Source organism: Meles meles, chromosome 6, assembly GCF_922984935.1.
Source record: "Meles meles chromosome 6, mMelMel3.1 paternal haplotype, whole genome shotgun sequence".
In the NCBI taxonomy this organism is placed as follows: Eukaryota; Metazoa; Chordata; class Mammalia; order Carnivora; family Mustelidae; genus Meles; species Meles meles.
In genome coordinates this window covers 52095083-52113110 of record NC_060071.1, presented here as the reverse complement: position 1 = coordinate 52113110, position 18028 = coordinate 52095083, and the positions used below count along the sequence as shown (strand labels likewise).

Here is an 18028-nt window from a genome sequence, read left to right as displayed (position 1 = left end):
GAACCACTGATTTAAGGGGTCCGTGAGTTCTCATGGATTCGTGGGTTAGCTCCTTTCCAGGCTTACTCTGAGAGTGACCCTCAATTCCTGAACCCAAAGGCATGGCCAGTTACCAGAATTTAGAGACCCTGGAAAGTGGGGGAGGGGGCAGAGGGTTAATCTGATCAGGGGGAAAATGCAATGGTCTTCAGCAGTTAGGCATCTAAGCATCTGTGCACAGTTCAGGTCATGTTATAGAGTTCTCTGCACAAGTGAGGGGAGAAGGGTGGGAATTTGGGGTGTTGAGGAGATGCAGGTGGGGAGGAAGAAGGGGGATGAATGGCATGAGCACAGCTGAGAATGACCTCACGCCGAGCTCTGTGAAGGCAGGCACTTGTCTGTCTCTCTGGGTCCATCCCTGGCCCATGGGAGCCTTTGCCACAGCAGGTGCAATAGAAACACACCCATCAGCCTGGCCCCGTCAGGACTCAGTGATCACTCCTCCTCTTGGAGGGCTAGTCATCTTGCAAGGCTCTATCTAGCAGCTGCCTGCTCCAGAAAACCTCCCCAGAGGGCTGAGCGAGTGCCCTTCCTCTGCATCCCCGCCACATCCGGGCCCCTCTCATAGCGCTGTCCTCTGCCCTGAAATCACCAGGGGCTTGTCTCTCCGCCCGCTCCCAATTAAGGGTATGGACTAGGCTCCATTCGGCTTTCCATCCTCAGTGCCCAGCTCCAACTATGGGTTCAGTGACTCCTTCTTTGCACTGAATCTGCCCAAGCTGTCATTTCACAGATGAGTACACAGGCCCAGAGAGGGCAGGGGCTTCCCCCAGGTCACTAAGCCTGCCTGGGAGCAGATCGGAATTAACCATAAACAAGCCCCAAACTAAAAAACGGCATCTGTTGTTTTGCCTCTTCTCCCCTTTTGCTCCGCTCCCCAAATCCTGCTGGCGGAAACGGCAGCAGACTCAGTAGGACTAAGGAGTATCCCGTCTGCACCTCGGCCTCTACCCAGAGCCTCTGACATTTCTCCTTCAGGCAGGCGTGCATAAGTGCTTGTGCGATTGCCTCCCCCGGCCTGGGGGGAGTGCCGTGAGCCAGGGCTGGATATGCTGGATATGCTGGTACATTTTCGGTATCACCAGCCTGACCATGACCCCGAGGAAGGAGGCCTATACGGGACAGGGAATGGGGGCTTTCATGGCCAAGTTAAGACTAAGGAGCTGCCACGACATTGAAACCATACGTTCCACTGAGCAACATCTCCCCAAACTATCTGCATGTTTACATTTCATTTTCCGAGGAAAGAGTTGTTCTAGAACTGGGGGAAGAAAGCAACCTTGAGTGCAGCTTAGAAAAACAAGCAGGTTTATTGGGCATTTTGAAAAGAGAAGGGGGGATCTTTATGCTCCCCTCTCCAAATGGAGACCAACCCACAGCCACCCTCCTGGAGAGCACCAGGTCAAGGGCATTCCACAGTCGGTGGCCCAGCTGCAGAGGGGGCCCAGAAGAGCTCAGCTCTGCTCCTGGCTATCGGCACCCTAAGAAGCAGAGTGAAGATGCAGCTCGCCTTTGCCAAATGAGCAGTGTCTTCCAAATGTCCATCTGCATATGCACTCAGCAAGCAATGATGAAGACTAGACCACGTTCAAGGTACTTTGACCAGCACCGAAGGGGAGGCTTAAAGGTGGATTGGGATCTCACTCTCTGCTCTCTCGAGGCAAATTATCTAAAGGAGAGAAAAAACAGATAGGAGGGGTAAAAACAAAGCTTCATGGGAAGTGAGAGAGAGCTTTCAGCTGAGAGATCAAGGAGGGCGTCCTGGAAGAAGAGGCACTGACGAGTGGATGGAAGGAGGCAGGCTCAGGAGTGTGGAATTCGGGGACTGCACACACAGATGTAGGAAGGAGAGCTCCAGGTCTGGTGAAAACTAGGACAAGTGGCCCCGAGAGACTGGCAGCTGGGTGTGTGAAGGGGAGGGGCACTAAGCTAAACGGCACAAGGGGCCACTGCGTTCTTCACGGTCAGTGGGTCAGATTCTTGTTTTCCCTTCCAGTGGGCTGAGATTGTCCTTTGCGGTCACCTTCCCTCACTCTTCCCTCTGCTACAACTTAGGAAAAAATGCTGTTTGGATGTAAGCTGAGGTGGGCCCAGAAGTTTCCAGGAACAAAGCAGAAAGCCAAGCTTGTGAATGAAGTCAGCAGCTGTGATGATGCTTGTCAGGCAGGCTCTGTGCCTGAGACGACGGGGGCCGGCTCCAGGGCCCGCCTGCACAGTAACAGGCATGAGTTTTGTCCCCACTGACTACACTGCCCCACGTAGCTAGGCCTGCGGAGTCTTGTTTATTCATTGGGGCTGTGAAAGGCCACACCTCCAAGCTCTGTCCATATAGCCAGCAGGCAGCCATTCCTCTGCTAGCCCTGTCGGTGGTAGGATCCACTGTGGGAAAAAGACAGACCCACGGAAGAAGCCTGTCCTGAGCTGTTTGGACAGGAGAGTTCGGCGTCCCGGCACCCAGGCTAGGGGGGTCATCGGCTCTAGGTGTCCTGTCCCTTTGACCCCTAGGGCTCTTAACCCCGTGGGAGGGGGCACAATCAGAGAAAGGTCAGAGTGGGCCCCAGGAGAAGGGGCCCGGGACCAGGTCTAAGTGTGACATTAATATATACTGACATGGAAAGTTGTTCAACTGCAAAATATTAAGTGAAAATAGTTCACTACAGAACCGTATATGTAGAATATTCCATTTTCCAAATTCGCTCTGTAAATACCTAGAAAATTTTCTGCACCCATATCACTAGCAGTGGCTATCTATAGAGGGCTGGGTGAAGAGGAAGGGGGAGGTCTTGCGTATGATACTTTGCACAGTTCTGCACTCTGAACTTCAGACAGTCAACATATATCACTTATGTGTTAAAGTAGGTGTTTCTTATGTGTTTTCTTGTGACCAAAAGAAACAAAACAAATTTAAAAAAAAAATTCCTGGACCATTCCGGGCCAGGGAAGAAGGGTTCCGTGGCCATGATCCCCAGATGTAGTAAAAATTCCTAGGAAGCACGTGCTTTTTCACATGTCCACAGGACCTCACATCTGCTTCCTGCCTGAACACCTGGGAGCTTCTAAGAATAGATTCCTGGGCCCTGTCCCCCACCTGGCTGAATGAGAACCTTCTGGAGGTGAGGCCCAGGAACCTGCCTTGGTAACTCCCTAGGTGACTCTGATGACCAGCAAGGTCTGGGACCCACCACCCTCAAAACCCCAGTAGCCCAGGTATGTTCGGTCCCATTCAATGGATGAGAACACTGAAGCCCAGGGCAGTTAACAGTCTTATCTCGGGTGTTGTTTCCTCCAGTAGAGCTTGTTCCACTCTCCTGGCTGGATTAACAGGTGTTGGGAGACCAAGGAGGGCCTGTAGTCAGCGGTCCCAAATTGCAGGCTATGCGATCACAGTCATTCCACTGAGCCAGGTGATTGGCTAACTCATCCGACAATTGTATGTTGGGGAACTGACCTGTGCCAGGCACTCTCGTGGGTGCTGGGGTGTCTAAAGATGCAAACCCGGCCAATAAGGTCCTCACCCCCTTGCATCTCACATTCTACTGGAAGATAGGGTTGATGAACAGGGGGCTGCCTGGGTGGCTCAGTGGGTTAAGAGTCTGCCTTCAGCTCAGGTCATGATCCCAGGGTCCTGAAATCAAGTCCCACATTGGGCTCCCCACTCAGCAGGGAGTCTGCTTCTTCCTCTGCCTACCGCTCCCTCTGCTTGTGCTCCTTCTGTCAAAAAAAAAAAAAAAAAAAAAAGATGATGAGTGGAGGGGGAAGCATCTTCAAGGACATGTAGGTGGCTCTGTTGGTTGAACGTCCAACTCTTGGTTGGGCCTCAGGTCCTGATCTCATTGTCCGTGAGATTGAACCCCATATCGGGCTCCATGCTAAGCCCTGAGTCTGCTTGAGATTCTCTCTCTCTCTGTCTGCCCCTTTCACTCGTGCTCGGTTCTCTCTCTCTCAAATGAGTAAATAAATCTTAAAAAAAAAAAAAAAACGGCGTCTTCGGAGAGGGGGAAGCACTAAAGGGAGTTAAGGCATGGTGGTGAGATAGGAAAGGCCCCTTGGGGGAAGTGACCTTGAAGCTGAGCCCTAAGTGACAGACCCAGTCATGCTGCATTCAGGGCCACCCTGATAAAAAGGGGGGATGGGCAGGTGAGCATCAGGGAGCCAATACAGAGCTTCTGCAGGCAGAGTGAAGAGGGTGGGTTTTACTGGAATGGATTTGGGGCTTTGAGCCCAGCCAGGGTCGCAGGTTACCCTACGTATTATGATTACATGGGTCAGCATCCCCTGGAGGGCTTATTAATACACAGATGCTGGCTCCCCTTTTTAGTTTCCATTCTGTGAGTTTGGGTGGGCGGGGCCTGGGGGGCAAGATGTTGCATTTCTAACCAGCACCCAGGGAGGCTGATGCTGCTGGTCTGGGCACCACTGTGAGAACCACCACGGTGTTGCCATGACCTGTTAACCTGCCCGCGTCACTGGGTGAGCTCTTCTGGAGAGCTCCCAAAGACAGGATGACCTCATGTGCATTGTCGTGCCCCCAGCGCTTGGCACATTAGCAGGATCTCAATAAATGCTCACGATTCATTGAATGAATGAGGGTGTGGATCATTGGCAGCATCAGGTTCATGTAAAACCCTTGGAATATAACAGGCACTATGTAGCTGTATTGGGGTTCCCCAGAGAAGCAGAACCCATAGGATGTGTGTGTATGTGTGTGTGTATACATACGCATATCTATAAAGAGATTATAAGGAGTTGGTTCACATGACTATGGAGGCTGGCGAGTCCTGAGATCTGCAAGGTACATCAGCAAGCTGGAGGCTCCGAGGAACTGATGGGGTAGTTACAGGGTGAACGCCAGCCGGCTGGAGACCTAGGAGAGCTGAAGTTTCCATTTGAGACTGAAAATAAGAAAAAGCAATGTCCCAGTTCCAAGGCAGTCCATTAGGAAGGATTCTCTGTTACTGGCGCTAGGCTCAGCCCTCTTGTTGTCTTCAGGCCTTCAACTCTTTGAATGAGGCCCACCCATAAAAGAGGACAATCTGCTTTACTCAGTCTTTAGATTTGAATGTTCATCTTATCCCAGAACACACTCACAGATATACCCAGAATAATGTTTGACCAAAGATCTGGACTCCCCATAGCCCCATCAAGTTGGCACATAATAAAATTAATCATCACAGTACATGTGTGTGTTTCAAATGCACACAAAGGAGTCCCACTTCTGATGGGGGTTGCACCAAGGCAGGGGGAGTTAGGGATATGCTGGCAAACAGAGGGGTCTTCATCTTCCTGGCCCCCAGAAGTTCAGACCTTGTCAGGTCTTGAGCCACAAGCCCCTCTGACCAAACCAGGAAGACCAGCAGGTGTCCGGTGGGCTCTCCCTCCACACCCCACCCTCAGCACGGGGTTTGCTGCACTCAGCGCTTTTCCAGCCCCATCTTGAACACATTAGCCACCCTATTCATGTTGGCTGCAGGAGATTACATTTTCCATGGAGAGAGAGGGAGAGGAAAAACCTCACTGAAGGAATAGTCTCTCCTTTGTTCCCCGGAGCTCTCTGCTCCTCAAGTGGACCCCCCTCCCTGATGCCCCTATCTGATTTCAAGGAAGGAAAATGGAGCCAAGAAAGAAATGGAACAAAGGGGCTGGGTGGGTTTGAGTGGAGGAGGGGTGCTGGGAGAGAGGAACGGGTGAGGGAGGGAATGGGATGATTGGGAGAGAAAGGGACACAAGGCCCCTGGGGGACTAGCCCATTTGGCTCCAGGGGGTGCAGCCCCTCTCCATGCTGGGCCTTCTGAACTGGCCACTCTTTCACAATGGTGGAAAGAGCACTGGACTTGGAGTCTCAGTGTCACTCCACAGGCTTGTCACCTCACCTTCTGAGCCTCAGATATGAACTGTTCTTCCAGTCTCAGAGCTGTTCTGGTGATCAAAATCAAGTGTAATTCCACGACACCAAAAGGGATTCATTAAAATGAAAAAAAAAATAGTCAGTGATAGTCGGATGTCCTGGGATGTGAGGGCCAGGTCTTGCAGAGAGAGGCAAAGAGGCTGCCTGGGGAGCAGAGGAAACCCTACATCCTGCCTTTTTCCTCAGCTGTCTGTTCTGACCTCGGGGCTCAGAACCTCCTCCAAGGGTAGGCCCATCAGTTAGAAGTTTCCTCTTTCTTTCTTTTTTTTTTCTTTAAGATTTTATTTATTTGTTTGACAGAGAGAGAGAGATCACAAGTAGGCAGAGATAGGCAGAGAGAGGGGGAAGCAGACTCCCTGCTGAACAGAGAGCCCGATGCGGGGCTCGATCCCAGGACCCTGGGATCATGACCTGAGCTGAAGGCAGAAGCTTTAACCCACTGAGCCACCCAGGTGCTCCGGAAGTTTCCTCTTTCTTTTCCCAAGCCTCTGATGGCCTTTTTGTGCCCATGGCTTCTGCTGACCCCATCTGTTGGGGAGCTAAGCTGTTCACACCTACCTCCCCAGACCCAGTCAGTAAAAGGCTGAGCTGCACCTAGAGCCCCAGCCCTTGTCCCCATGCTTTCCACCCTCCGTGTTTTGGGGAACCATTGCCCTGGGAATCAGGATGCCATGTACCAGTCCAGCTCTGCCACTGTCTGCTCTAAGATCTCAGATACAGAACTTCCCTGATCTGGCTTCCGATGACTCACTGTTAGGTCGTGAGGCTGACCCAAGGAACCTCTTGGTTTCTTCTCAGATCTGATGGCCTGCCAGGCCAGTTACCAGGTAACCAGAAATACCTGGAGTGCGAGTCTCCCTATCTAAGTAGCTGTTGTAAGTGTGATGCACATAGAACAAAAGAAATTCTGTTCCCACAAGAGTGGGTCAGAGGACGATTTTATGCATTCAGCTAAACAACCAGAGAAATAATATATATGGTGTCTGTGAATCCACCCACCACCTATGACAAAGTAAGGATATGCCCCAGATGGAGCATGAACTGAGGGGTAGGAATCTGCTCCTCTCTCATTGGTCTTGGATGTCAGGTTCCTCTTATAGCATGGTAATATATGGAATTTCTAAGGGTAATTTTAACTATGTGGATTTTTTGGCCTTACACACTGTAGTTAGATGTCTGTGGTTATAAATATCTGCAAACTCAACCCAAACAGGCTTTTATGGTAAAAAGTAGTTATTGCTTATATATCTGAAAAGTCCAGCAGCAAATCTAGCTTCAGGTAGAGATTGATCCAGGGGCTTACAGTATCATCAGGACTTCAGCCCCTTCTCTTAATGCTTCTCTCAGCCCTCCCCCTTTCCATGCATCAGCTCACAACTCTCATTGCCATAAGGTGTCTGCCGGCAGTTCCACGGCTTACATGTACATATGGCATCTAGAGAAAAGGAACTACTTTGGTCCCTGAGTCCCAAGCAGAAGTCCTGAGATTCACTCTGATAGGGATGACCCTGACTCAATCGCTGTAGCAGGGGATAAACTTGGCCTCGCCTGAGGTATGTGCTCAGTCCTTAGAACTGGGAATGGAGCTAGATTCCCTGGATCCCCAAACAAAAATGAGGACTGTAGGAAGAGAGACATGGGAACGAAGGAAGCAAGCAACACTGGCTAAATGGAAGGTGGGTCACTCCTTTGCACAGAAAATACTCCATTTCTCAGTAACACTTTTTCTGGGTACTGAACTTGGGGCTCCTCTTAGGTCCGAGGCAAAGGTGAAAGCTCCTGAAACTGCTACTGCAGCTCTGGACCATCAGCCAGAATGTCAGATCAGCCAATAGGTACCTCTTTACCAAGGGCCTTCCAGGTCACCCAATGCTAGTCCTGGCAGCAAGGCCAGATGAGGACATTTCAGCCCTCAAGGAATTATGACACTGAAATACTGCCTGCAGCAGCAGAGATTACATACTAGTTCATGTGGGAAAGCCTGGGGGTAATCAGGGAGGGCTTCCTGAAGTAGGTGGGAATTTTGCCAAACTCAAATGGATGGTGCCCAGCATGGGAGGTACACACCACCTGGCATGGGCAGGACAGTATAATTGGGGCACAGAAATAAAATAATTCAAGTTCTGTTTAAATTTATATTTTATCTGAAAAAAAAAACCATTACTGATCTTTAAGATCAGTACTAGATACTGATACAGACTAACAAGATACAGAGTAACAGATACAGACTAACAGTTTCACACAGGTGTAATTGACATGTAAATTTATACACACTGGAGGTACATGTTACCTTTTTTTCTGATAGGAGCATGCATTTGAAAAGGTTCAGAGACTGAAATTGCCTTGAAGTGTGGAGCCAAGGATAAGGGGAGGTCAGGATGAACTCCGAAGGGGCCCTGTTGGAGAGGGTGTGAGTTATAGAGCCAGGGCCCCTGTCTTAGCCTGTGACCTGCTGGGAGCCACGGAGCCCCACCCCTAGCAGGGCCACCACACCTGCCTTCCTCGGGTGGCCCTCTTTCTGGGGAGCCTCCTCCCTCGGCAAGGCTCTGCTTCTATAGAGGACAGCCACCAGGGAGGGGTCCGCCAGGGCTGGGACCGAAGCCTGCCTCCAGGTCTCCCATCTGCCGCAGCCCTGCTCCCAGAAGAATGCTGGGAGCCCACAGCCAGTGAGTCACAGCACACTGCGCATGGAAAGGGCCCGATGCTCGCCATAACCTTTGGGGTTTGTCTTCCCGTCTGGTGCCCACACCACAGGGATTGGTGTCCTGCCCCCAGAGGCACAGCAGGCCTGAGGCTGCAGATGGCTATATAAGGGGACGGCCAGGGCTGCCAGACCCCAGGAGCCATTTGGCTGGTCTTGGTGGTGACGCAAACATTTTCCCTGGGCTTGGGCAGTTACCCCCTCACAGTGAGATTGAATCATATCCTCAAAACCTCAAGCCTGACAGGCACACGTAACGCCAAGACTCGAGAGTGGTAAAGAAGGCTGACCCAGGCCCTCACTGCATTGCAAAGAAATATTTGGGGTAACACAGACAAAGCTGTCCCAGGAGAACTGGTCCCGGCTCTGCCACAGACAAGCTGGGGGGTCTGGGTCCGCATCCCTCCTGGGGTCTCATCTTCTGCATCTGTAATATGGGGACAGTATGCCCTGTCCCGTCACCTCTTGAGATGCCAGTGTCCCCCCGGGGAAATGAGGTCTGGAGAATGGACATGGGATGTAGGGGCTGGCCCATGACCTTAGTCTTTCTGCATAGGTTATTTCAATGTAGCACCTCTGTTTCTTGATGACTTTTGATATCTGTGGCTTCGCACAGAGATAATATGGGGTTGTTAACCCCATTTCACAGCCAGGAAAACCAAGGTCTGGAAAGCTCAATGACCGTCAAGACCACACAACAAGCTAGAGTCCAGATGAGCTCCTACAATCTCAACCCAAAGGCCTCTCCTTGTACTAGGAGCTTTACCCAGTAGGCCCCCAACAGAGGACTCAAAGTTCCAATCCATAAAATGGGCAGAGTTGTGAGGATCTGCCTTGTCAGGATGCTGGGGTGTTTTCTAGAAGACACATGGAGATAGCTTTTCTAGCAGATGGCCCTGGGTTTTCTGATGTAGAGCCTGCTGAGCCTAGTTTCCCCAGAGGCACCCTGTGAGGTATTCCTCAAAGGCACTCTTTCCAGCAAGCACTCACTATCAGGTGGTGGGGCCCTGGAGGGAATATCTGGCCTGAGTCACATATCAGGTTGACCTTGAAAACTGGAGCAGTCAGAAAAGCAAACCCAGAGCCCAGGCCTCACTTACTGATAGATAGCTCCCTCCCTCCTGCTCTCCCTCCCTCTCTTTCTCTCTTTTTCTCTCTCCCTCCAAGCCATCCTTCCCTCCCTCTCTCCATCCTTAGTTTCCTCCCTCCCTCCTTTTTTCATCCCTCCATCCCTGGCTCTCTCCTTCGCTCCCTCCCTGTCTCTCTCTCTCCCTCCCTCCCTCACCCTCTACTCTCTCCTTCCTTCTTTCCCTCCCTCTCTCTTTGTCTCTCTGTGTCTCTCTGTCTCTCCCTCTCTCTCCCCACCCCCCTTGCTAGAAAGAATGCAACAGCCTTGACCACACAATCACTCACAGAATTAAGTAGCCAAAAATCACGTCGTCTAGACAAACAGATTTTATGGGTCCAATTAATTCCTGCTGGTCAAAAATAGGCAGGCTTAATTAGCGGATATATTTAGAATCTGTCATTATCTGGTTCCCAGGGGAGAAAGCTCAGCTCTTATTTCATAAACTCTCATTTCAAACAGAGCTCTGTTAACCTTCCCCTTCAGACCTATTGTGCTTCCCTGACAGCACTGAGAGGTGGACAGGAGTTGGGCCCAGGGGAATTTGACCACAGAAGCCCCTGGAGTCCTGGGTAGCCTGAACCTCCAAGCCTGTCCACTCTCAGCCATCAGAAGTCAGAAGACATGATGGCTTCTTTGGGCAGTGTCACCAGGGGTGGGGAGCTCTGGGGAAAGCAGGCGTCCAGAGTGTTCTTTATGTCCCACTGTCTTCCCTGTCCCTGCACCCCAAGATCCACGGTTGTCTGTTGCCTGTGCCTTGGGGCCTGGGAGGCCTCTAGGGCACTGTGAGCTCCAGTGCCTTCTGTCCCTGCCAGGGCTTCATCCTTGAGTCAGTCCTGAGCAGAGGAGGTGGTCGCTGGCTGAGAGCAGCACTGGCGGCCCAGAGGGTTCCAGGCATCTAAAATCAAAATGTGGGCCAGGCTGTGTTCCCCTGCAGGATCCAGGAGAGACCCCTTCCTTGCCTCTCATAACTTGTTGGCCCAGCATTCCTTGTTTTGTGGCTGTGTCCCTCCTAGCTCTGCCTCCATCTATTCACGGTTTTCGTCTCTCTCTGGGTCTCTCTTTTGTGTTTAGCCTCCGAGGACACCCAGTCATTGGACTTAGGGCCACCTGTGTTATCTAGAATAACCTCATTTCAAGATCCCTTATTATAACTGCTAAGACCCTTTTTCCAAGTAAGGTCATAAAGGCATAGGCTCAAGGCAGAAGCCCCAGCTGGGGGCCTTGCCCACCTTGTGCAAAGATTTAGTCATTCACTCATGGCTCTGGAGGCAGCCGTGAATGACCCCTAGGCACCATGCCCCAGTCCTTGGGTCCCCAGCGGAAAGACTGTGATGTATGGTGAGGAATGAGGCCCTCCACAAGTCGTAACACATGGCCAAGACTCTATGGCTCCAAAACCATCATTCCTCTGCCTGAATGACCACCATTACCACTGTCCCTTTATTTGACAAACTCATAAACATCCATTAAGACCCGGCCCAAGCACACCTCCTCCATGATGTCTGCCCTGCGCTCTTCTCCCAGGGACTAACTTCCATCTCATTTGCAGCAGGGCCCATATGGTCTTCATCTCTGTATCTAGATCCTGGCAAGGGCCTGGAGTAGGTCACAGGCCCCATGACTTCATGCTGAATGCCTGGCATCCCTCTCCCTGGGAGACAGATGTCTGAGCTGGAGGGTCTGCACACAGCTGCCCCTCAGGACTTCCTCCTGCCTTCCTTACCCGGTCTTCCCCTCAGTACCGCCCTCCCTGTTCCATCCTCTGCCAGGAAGAAACCAAGAAGCCCCTCCTCCGACGTCTTTACATGTCTTCTTTTCCTTCCCAGGCTGGTCGTGGGCGCTCCATTGGAAACCAATGGCCACCAGAAGACAGGAGACGTGTACAAGTGTCCAGTGACCCACGGGAACTGCACCAAGCTCAACCTGGGTAACGTGAGCCTCTGGTCCCCCCATAGTGAGGCCAACCTCCATCTAGGGCAGGACCTGTTTTAAAGTACATCTATGCCCACAGTCATGCTGGCTTCTCCCAGCCACCCTGGGGTCACTGCCCCCATTCAACAGATGAGCAAGCTGAGGCCGGAGAGAGGAAGCCACTTTCCCAGAGTCTCACCAGCTTGTCTGGGGCCAGCCAGGATTCAAACCTCGGCCTCTGCTGCTCTTTGCGATTCCCCCACTGCCCGTGAATGTGAGGCTTTTTCTCCCAGCAGGAGAAAAATATTCCCTGTCTTCTTTCCAGTTTTGAAGTAATAACAATGGCTAATACTCATATATCTTCTATAATGTTAGCCATGTGCCAGGCACTAGTTTAAGCATTTTTAGAGATTTTGACTCATTTAATCCCCTCCACGACCATTCAAGATTTGAGGTAACAAAGGAGGGAATGGCAGCAAGGGGAGGTGAGGGGACCTGTCGAGAGTCACTAGCTAAGCAGTCGTGAAGGCAGGGTTCCAATCCAGGCAGCCCACTGCCACCCCGCAGTCAGTGAGCAGCACAGCCTTTCTGGAAATAAAGACACTGTCCTCACCCAAGAGCCCCACAGAATCTGTGGGTGCAAGTGTGTGTGTGCACATACCTGGGCATCTGTGAAAACACACACGCTAATCGTCTGACACACTTCCACCTTGTGCTAAACACTCGACCGTGGCTGGGCCATCACTGCGCTTTCCCAAGGGAGCGAAATCTCCATTTGGGCTGGGACACTGCTGTCTCAGCCTTGCCCCAGAGCCAGGACCCTTGGCCTCCCTGCCTTCTAGGAAGGCCACCTCTGCCCTCCAGCAGCCTCGGGGTGGGGTTCCCTGGGGAGATGAAGCCAGCTGGTCCTGGTTAGGGAGGCAGCAGAGCTTCAAGAGATAAGCAGATGAACCGAAAGGCCGGCATCAAAGAGAAAGCCCAAGAACACAGACCCCAGGGCGGCCAGCTGTCCCATCACATGGACACTCCCGCTGTCCACATCTGCGTCAGCACTGTGGGAGGGAAGTTCAAACCCCAGCACAGCCGGGGCCCAGACTTCAGTAAGGAAACAGTCTAGGGGGAGGCGGGAGCCTCGTTGGTGGCTCACAGAACCCAGTCATCACCACCCTGAAGGCACAGGCTTCTGGAACAAGTCAAGCTGGGTTTCTTCTTCCAGCTGGACAGTTTCTTTGCTGTGTGTCCATAGGGAGCTCACATCCTCTCCCTGAGCCTCTGTTCACTCATGTGTGAAGTGAGGAGGGCGGACTCGAAGACCCTAGGATCCATTCCAGGTCTAATAGGTCCCCAACCTTTACTAAGAGCCTAGTATGTGCCAAGCACTGTCCTAGTTTTGGGGGATACAGCAGGGCACAAGAAGCCAAGGGCTCTGCTGGGAGAGGACAGACAATAAGCAAGCAGATAAAAACAATAAGCAAGCAGATAAACTAGAAAGCAGGTGGAGATAGACAGGCATAATGCTATAGGTGAGGGTAAATGTTATGTGATTAACCACAGTGCTATGAGAATAGAGACTGGGTGGGGAGGAAGTGGGGAGGGGATTGTACTTTAGCAAGGTGGTCAGGGGAGCCTCTTTAAGCAGGTAACATTCGAGCAAAAGTCTGATGGCAAGGAGTCACGTGGTGCCAGAGCGTGCCAGGCAGTGGGAGAGCACGTGCAAAGGCCCTGAGGTGGGAATGAGCTTACTCTGTTGGAGGGCAGAAAGAAGGGCCATGCAGCTGGGTCAGAGGGAGCAAGGAAGGGGGTGGGAGGTATAAGCACTGGGCTCAGGGCTAAGGCCGCTGAGAGAAGCTCCTGATCCAGGTGGGGACTTAGACACATGAACTCATCATTTAATTTCCTCTACTGCTCTGATTTCCAGTGCGGATCCTATTTCCTTCCAAAGGAGGAGGAGCGCCTGCTGGCAGTGAGAGCCATGAAGCCCTCAGGCCCTGGAAAACATTCCTGAACTGGGGCCTATGCTGGGAGATAGTGGGCAGCAAAGTGAGTCAGGGCAGAGGAAAAGAACTGATCGGGAAGCCCTTCATTGGAAGAGTGTTTCTTTCCCTCCCACTGAGGAGAAAGTGTAGGGCAGGAAGACCATCTGTCAGTTTATCCCCACAGTGGAAAACGCAAGGCTGGGAAACCTGACTCCTGGGTTTTCCTATGGCTTTTCCAGGCTGTGAGCCTCGCCAAGCCAGGAAAGTTCTTTCTTCTTTCTCCAGGGAAGGCTAAATGGGTGGCAGATATTCACAACTCAGTGTGAAAAAGCCTGTCACGGGTGCTGTCTTCCCAACACCTGGATGAAGTCAGGGGTTTAATGAAGGGCAGAGGCTCAGGCAGAGGATGTGATTCTGGAAGGCAGACTCCATGTGAGGAAGCACTTGTGCCCCATGGTCCTCAAACAGACCAACCAAGAAAGATGCTAGTCTCTCCTGCTCACAGAGGGGCAGACTGAACCAAAAAGAGGGTAATGATTACCCCAAGTCCACAAGACCTGTACACAGCAGGGTGTGAGCTTGAGTCTCCCCTGCCATGCTCATCTACTTCCGGGTCAGCAGTCTGACTAAGGACTTTGGTCATTGAGACCAGGGGGAATTGGATGGTGCGTGGTGAGGTGAGGTGAAGTGAGGTGAGGTTAGATGGGGTGAGGTGAGGTGAGGTGAGGTGAAGTGAGCTGTGGTGGAGTGAGGTGGGGTGAGGTGAGGTGAGGTTGGGTGGGGTGGGGGCATGTCCCTGACACAAACGGAAGGCAGAACTCCCCAAGCTGCTGAAGGGTGGAGGTTGCCCAGTCAGGGCTTGCTTAGAGCTTCCTCTCCAGATTTCTCTCTGCCACCCCACTGCCACCACTGCCCTGCCATCAGACAGGACGGCTTGGGAAGGAATGGTGCATAGCTTGGACTGAAGTCCCCACTCTCTCATCCACCAGCAACTGACCTCCTAGAAGAAGTCACTGACCTTCTCTGTGAAATGGAAATGTTGACTCCTGGGCCTCCCAAGACCAAGAGGGGGTCCTGGGAGGGCACGGGTGGACAGTACTTAGTAAATGATATAGGCATTATAAAAACACAGGGTTATTACTATTCTTTTCTCTCCGGCTTCTTTGGACAGACAAAACAAAACAATCCCAGTCACTCACAATCTCCAGCCAAGAGGGGCTGGATTTCAAAAGGAGCCTTACTACCAACTGAGGGAGCCCAGAAAGAAAAAACAGCCAATGCAGCTGCCCCACCCTCTGCCCACAGCACAGTGAGGCATTAAAGCTCCAGCCTCTGCTAATGCCCAGCTCCAGGCCCCCCTCGTCAAACTGACAGCCTCCACCAAAGCTAAATGCGAACTGTTCTCAGTGGAGGTCACCCACGTCCTTGGAAGTCGGCAGGGAAGGCATCTGCTCGCCCTTCACAATATGGGAAGATTGACCTGCTCTCCATTTAATGAAATGCCTGGCTCACTTCTCCCCAAAACTCTACCCCCTGCCACATGCCCACACACGTGTGTACACCCCAACACACATCCATCAACACATCAGCACAATTCTGGGGAAGTCCAGCTTGTCTCCTTCCCTTCAGCGGCCTGGTAGAATGATTTCGTCAGACCTTCACAGAAATTTTTGAGCAATTCTAATGTGCCCCAGCCCTGTCCCGACACTCAGTTGGCTGCTGGTAGTCTGGCTCCTCATCAACTCTTTTGGCAGCCCGCCACAGAACGACATTCTCGCAAGACCTCACACACCGGTAGAGAGCTCTTGCTGCCCCGTGAGAGAATCGGTTATCCTCTGTCCATTTATCAGATGAACAAAGAGGTCATGAGGAGGACATGGACTGCTAAATTTTGATGGCAGACTAGTTTGAAGGAAAATGTGGAGGGGACACTGCCCAGAGGAAGCCAGCCTAATTTGGGTGCTCTGGAAGAGGCAGGACGGGACACATGAGGAATGCTAGGGACCGGTCAGATGTCTAGAGGGAGAAACCCTGGACTGGGCAATGCTCAGCCAAGTGCTTACTGTGTGACCTTGAGCAGGTTGCTTGGCCTCTCTGAGACTCAGTTTCTTCATCTCACAGGGAATTATGAGGAATTATGAGGGAATTATGAGGAAGTAACATGTCTGGGCAAGACCTTAGGATAGCATGAAGGACTGCCTGGACGTGCAGGCGAACAAGGGCTCCAGAGGGGCAGGGGGAATCCAGGAGGGCTCCTCCTGGCCCTGACCCTGGACAGGCACCTCTGGGGGCTGACAGCAGCAGCAGGCTCTGGGCAGGGGAGTACAGGGCTCCTGGCTAAGTTTCTCCCTCCCACCCCAGGAAGGGTAACTCTATCCAACGTGTCTGAGCGGAAGGACAACATGCGCCTCGGCCTGAGCCTGGCCACCAACCCCAAGGACAACAGCTTCCTGGTAAGAGCCACCCACCCCACCCTCTCTCCATATCCCTCCCCCACTTACCCGCCCCCCAGACCCTCTGCTTGGGGCCAGGAGAGGCAGGGGGGAGTTACCGTCTCCTTATACACTCGCACTCTGTCTACATGCTCAGTGAACAGCTCTGCCTCTGATTCCTGCCTGAACCATTCTGCCAGCATGCCCTCAGCTTTTGAGAGGGACAGCCTTGGCAAGAGACCATACTGAGCTCTTTGTGTGCATACCTTGGGGATACGGGATGGACAGCCCGAAAGGAACAGGAAGCAAGATGGCCAGCAATGTGAAGGGGGTTCATCCCTCCTTCTGGAGAGCCAAATTTTTGAGGCAGGAACCAAATCTCTGCTCCAGGTTCAATCAAAGAACCAGGACACACCACACACCCAAGGAAGTGTCTGAAGGGAAGCCATCAATGAGAGAACATGGATTTATGACAACTGGGGGAAGAGATACAGAACAACGGGCCCCCCAGACTGCACAGGGTTAGATGGGAAGGCTTCCTGGGGGAGGTTTTTGATTTGTTTTTTGAGAAGAGACAACGGGTTTTAGCAGGGAAGAAAGAAGAGGGGGTACCTGTGCTGAAGAGGCAGCGATGTGCTGAGCCCAATGCCGGCCACGGGATTCAGCAGTCAACAGAGCACCTGCCCCCTGGAACTTCCGTTCTGGTGGGGGGAGAGCTGATAAGCCAATGAGTAATGTAAACCTGATATTGGGGCAGGAAGGCCAGTCGTCAGAGGTCTCTGTACCCTGCCCAGGCGAGTGCTCCCCAACTTTGCACACAGTCAGCAAGGGTGGGTGGCCTCATGGCAGGCACTGCCACTCCTTGCCACCATGGGTTGGGCAATGTTGGAGATTCAAAACAGGATCCTGCTGGGACAGATAGTTCTAGAAACAGCTGCAGAAGAGCATTTCAGAGAAACATTACCCCAGAAAGCCCAATAAAATGACCCACTCATTTTAAGATGGGAGGGCTTGGGTCGCTCTCTGTTCTTGTCCAACAATATGTTTCTGTGGACAGATGGGACATTCAGGGTGTGGAGCACCAGACACCAGAACAATGAGATGAGTGGGATGCTCGGGGGCTGCGGAGAGCAGAGTGGGCCTGCCAGGGAAAGTTCAGAGCTACCTCGGATGTGGTCAGCCCACATCCCTTCACCAGCTCAACCAAGGGCAGAAAGGACACTGGGTCTGGTCCACACACAGACCTCTCAGGGGCTTTGTTGCTACTCCCTTTCCCTTCTGAGGCTCCTTATCATGTTCCTACCAAATTGATTTCATCTACTTCACGAGGTGGATGAAGGCCCAAGAAGGAGGGTTATGACATACCCTCTGGGGCTTCTGTGGGTGGGCTGAGTCCCTAGTTTATAAATGGCAACTTTCATTCACTTATTAACCCCTCCATTCATCCATTCACTCATCAGTCCATCCAACCAATTGTTTATCTCTCTATTCATCTATTTATCCATCCATTCACTCATCCTTCCATCCATCCAATTTCCGCCATTCATTCACCCACTCATCCGTCTATCATCTATCCACCTATCCATCCAGCTATCATCTACAAATCTAGCCATCCATCCATCCTCCATCCTTCCACCCACCCACTCATCCATCCATCATCTGTCCACCTATCCATCCAGTCATCCATATACCCACCCATCTATCCAGCCATCATATCCATCTCTCTATCCATCCATCATCCATCCACCCACTCATTCATCCATTATCTATCCATCTATCCATCCATCATCTATCCATCTTTCCATCCATCCATCATCATCTCTCCATCTCTCCATCCATACATCATCATCTATCCATCTCTCCATCCAGCTAACGTCCATCATCCACCCTCCTTTATTCTCCCTTCTACTTCCAGAAAAGACTTACTACAGCTTC

The 18028-nt window shown here is 51.9% G+C and overlaps 1 protein-coding gene across 1 annotated transcript in view; it reads left to right on the top strand.

Annotated features, from left to right (window-relative positions):
• Positions 1–18028, top strand: part of ITGA11 (integrin subunit alpha 11) — a 110043-nt gene that overhangs the window by 39475 nt on the left and 52540 nt on the right. Inside the window, exons 3-4 of the mRNA XM_046010344.1 lie at positions 11601–11701; positions 16023–16114. Coding sequence (XP_045866300.1) covers positions 11601–11701; positions 16023–16114 — 193 coding nt within the window. The remainder of the gene's footprint in view (positions 1–11600; positions 11702–16022; positions 16115–18028) is intronic.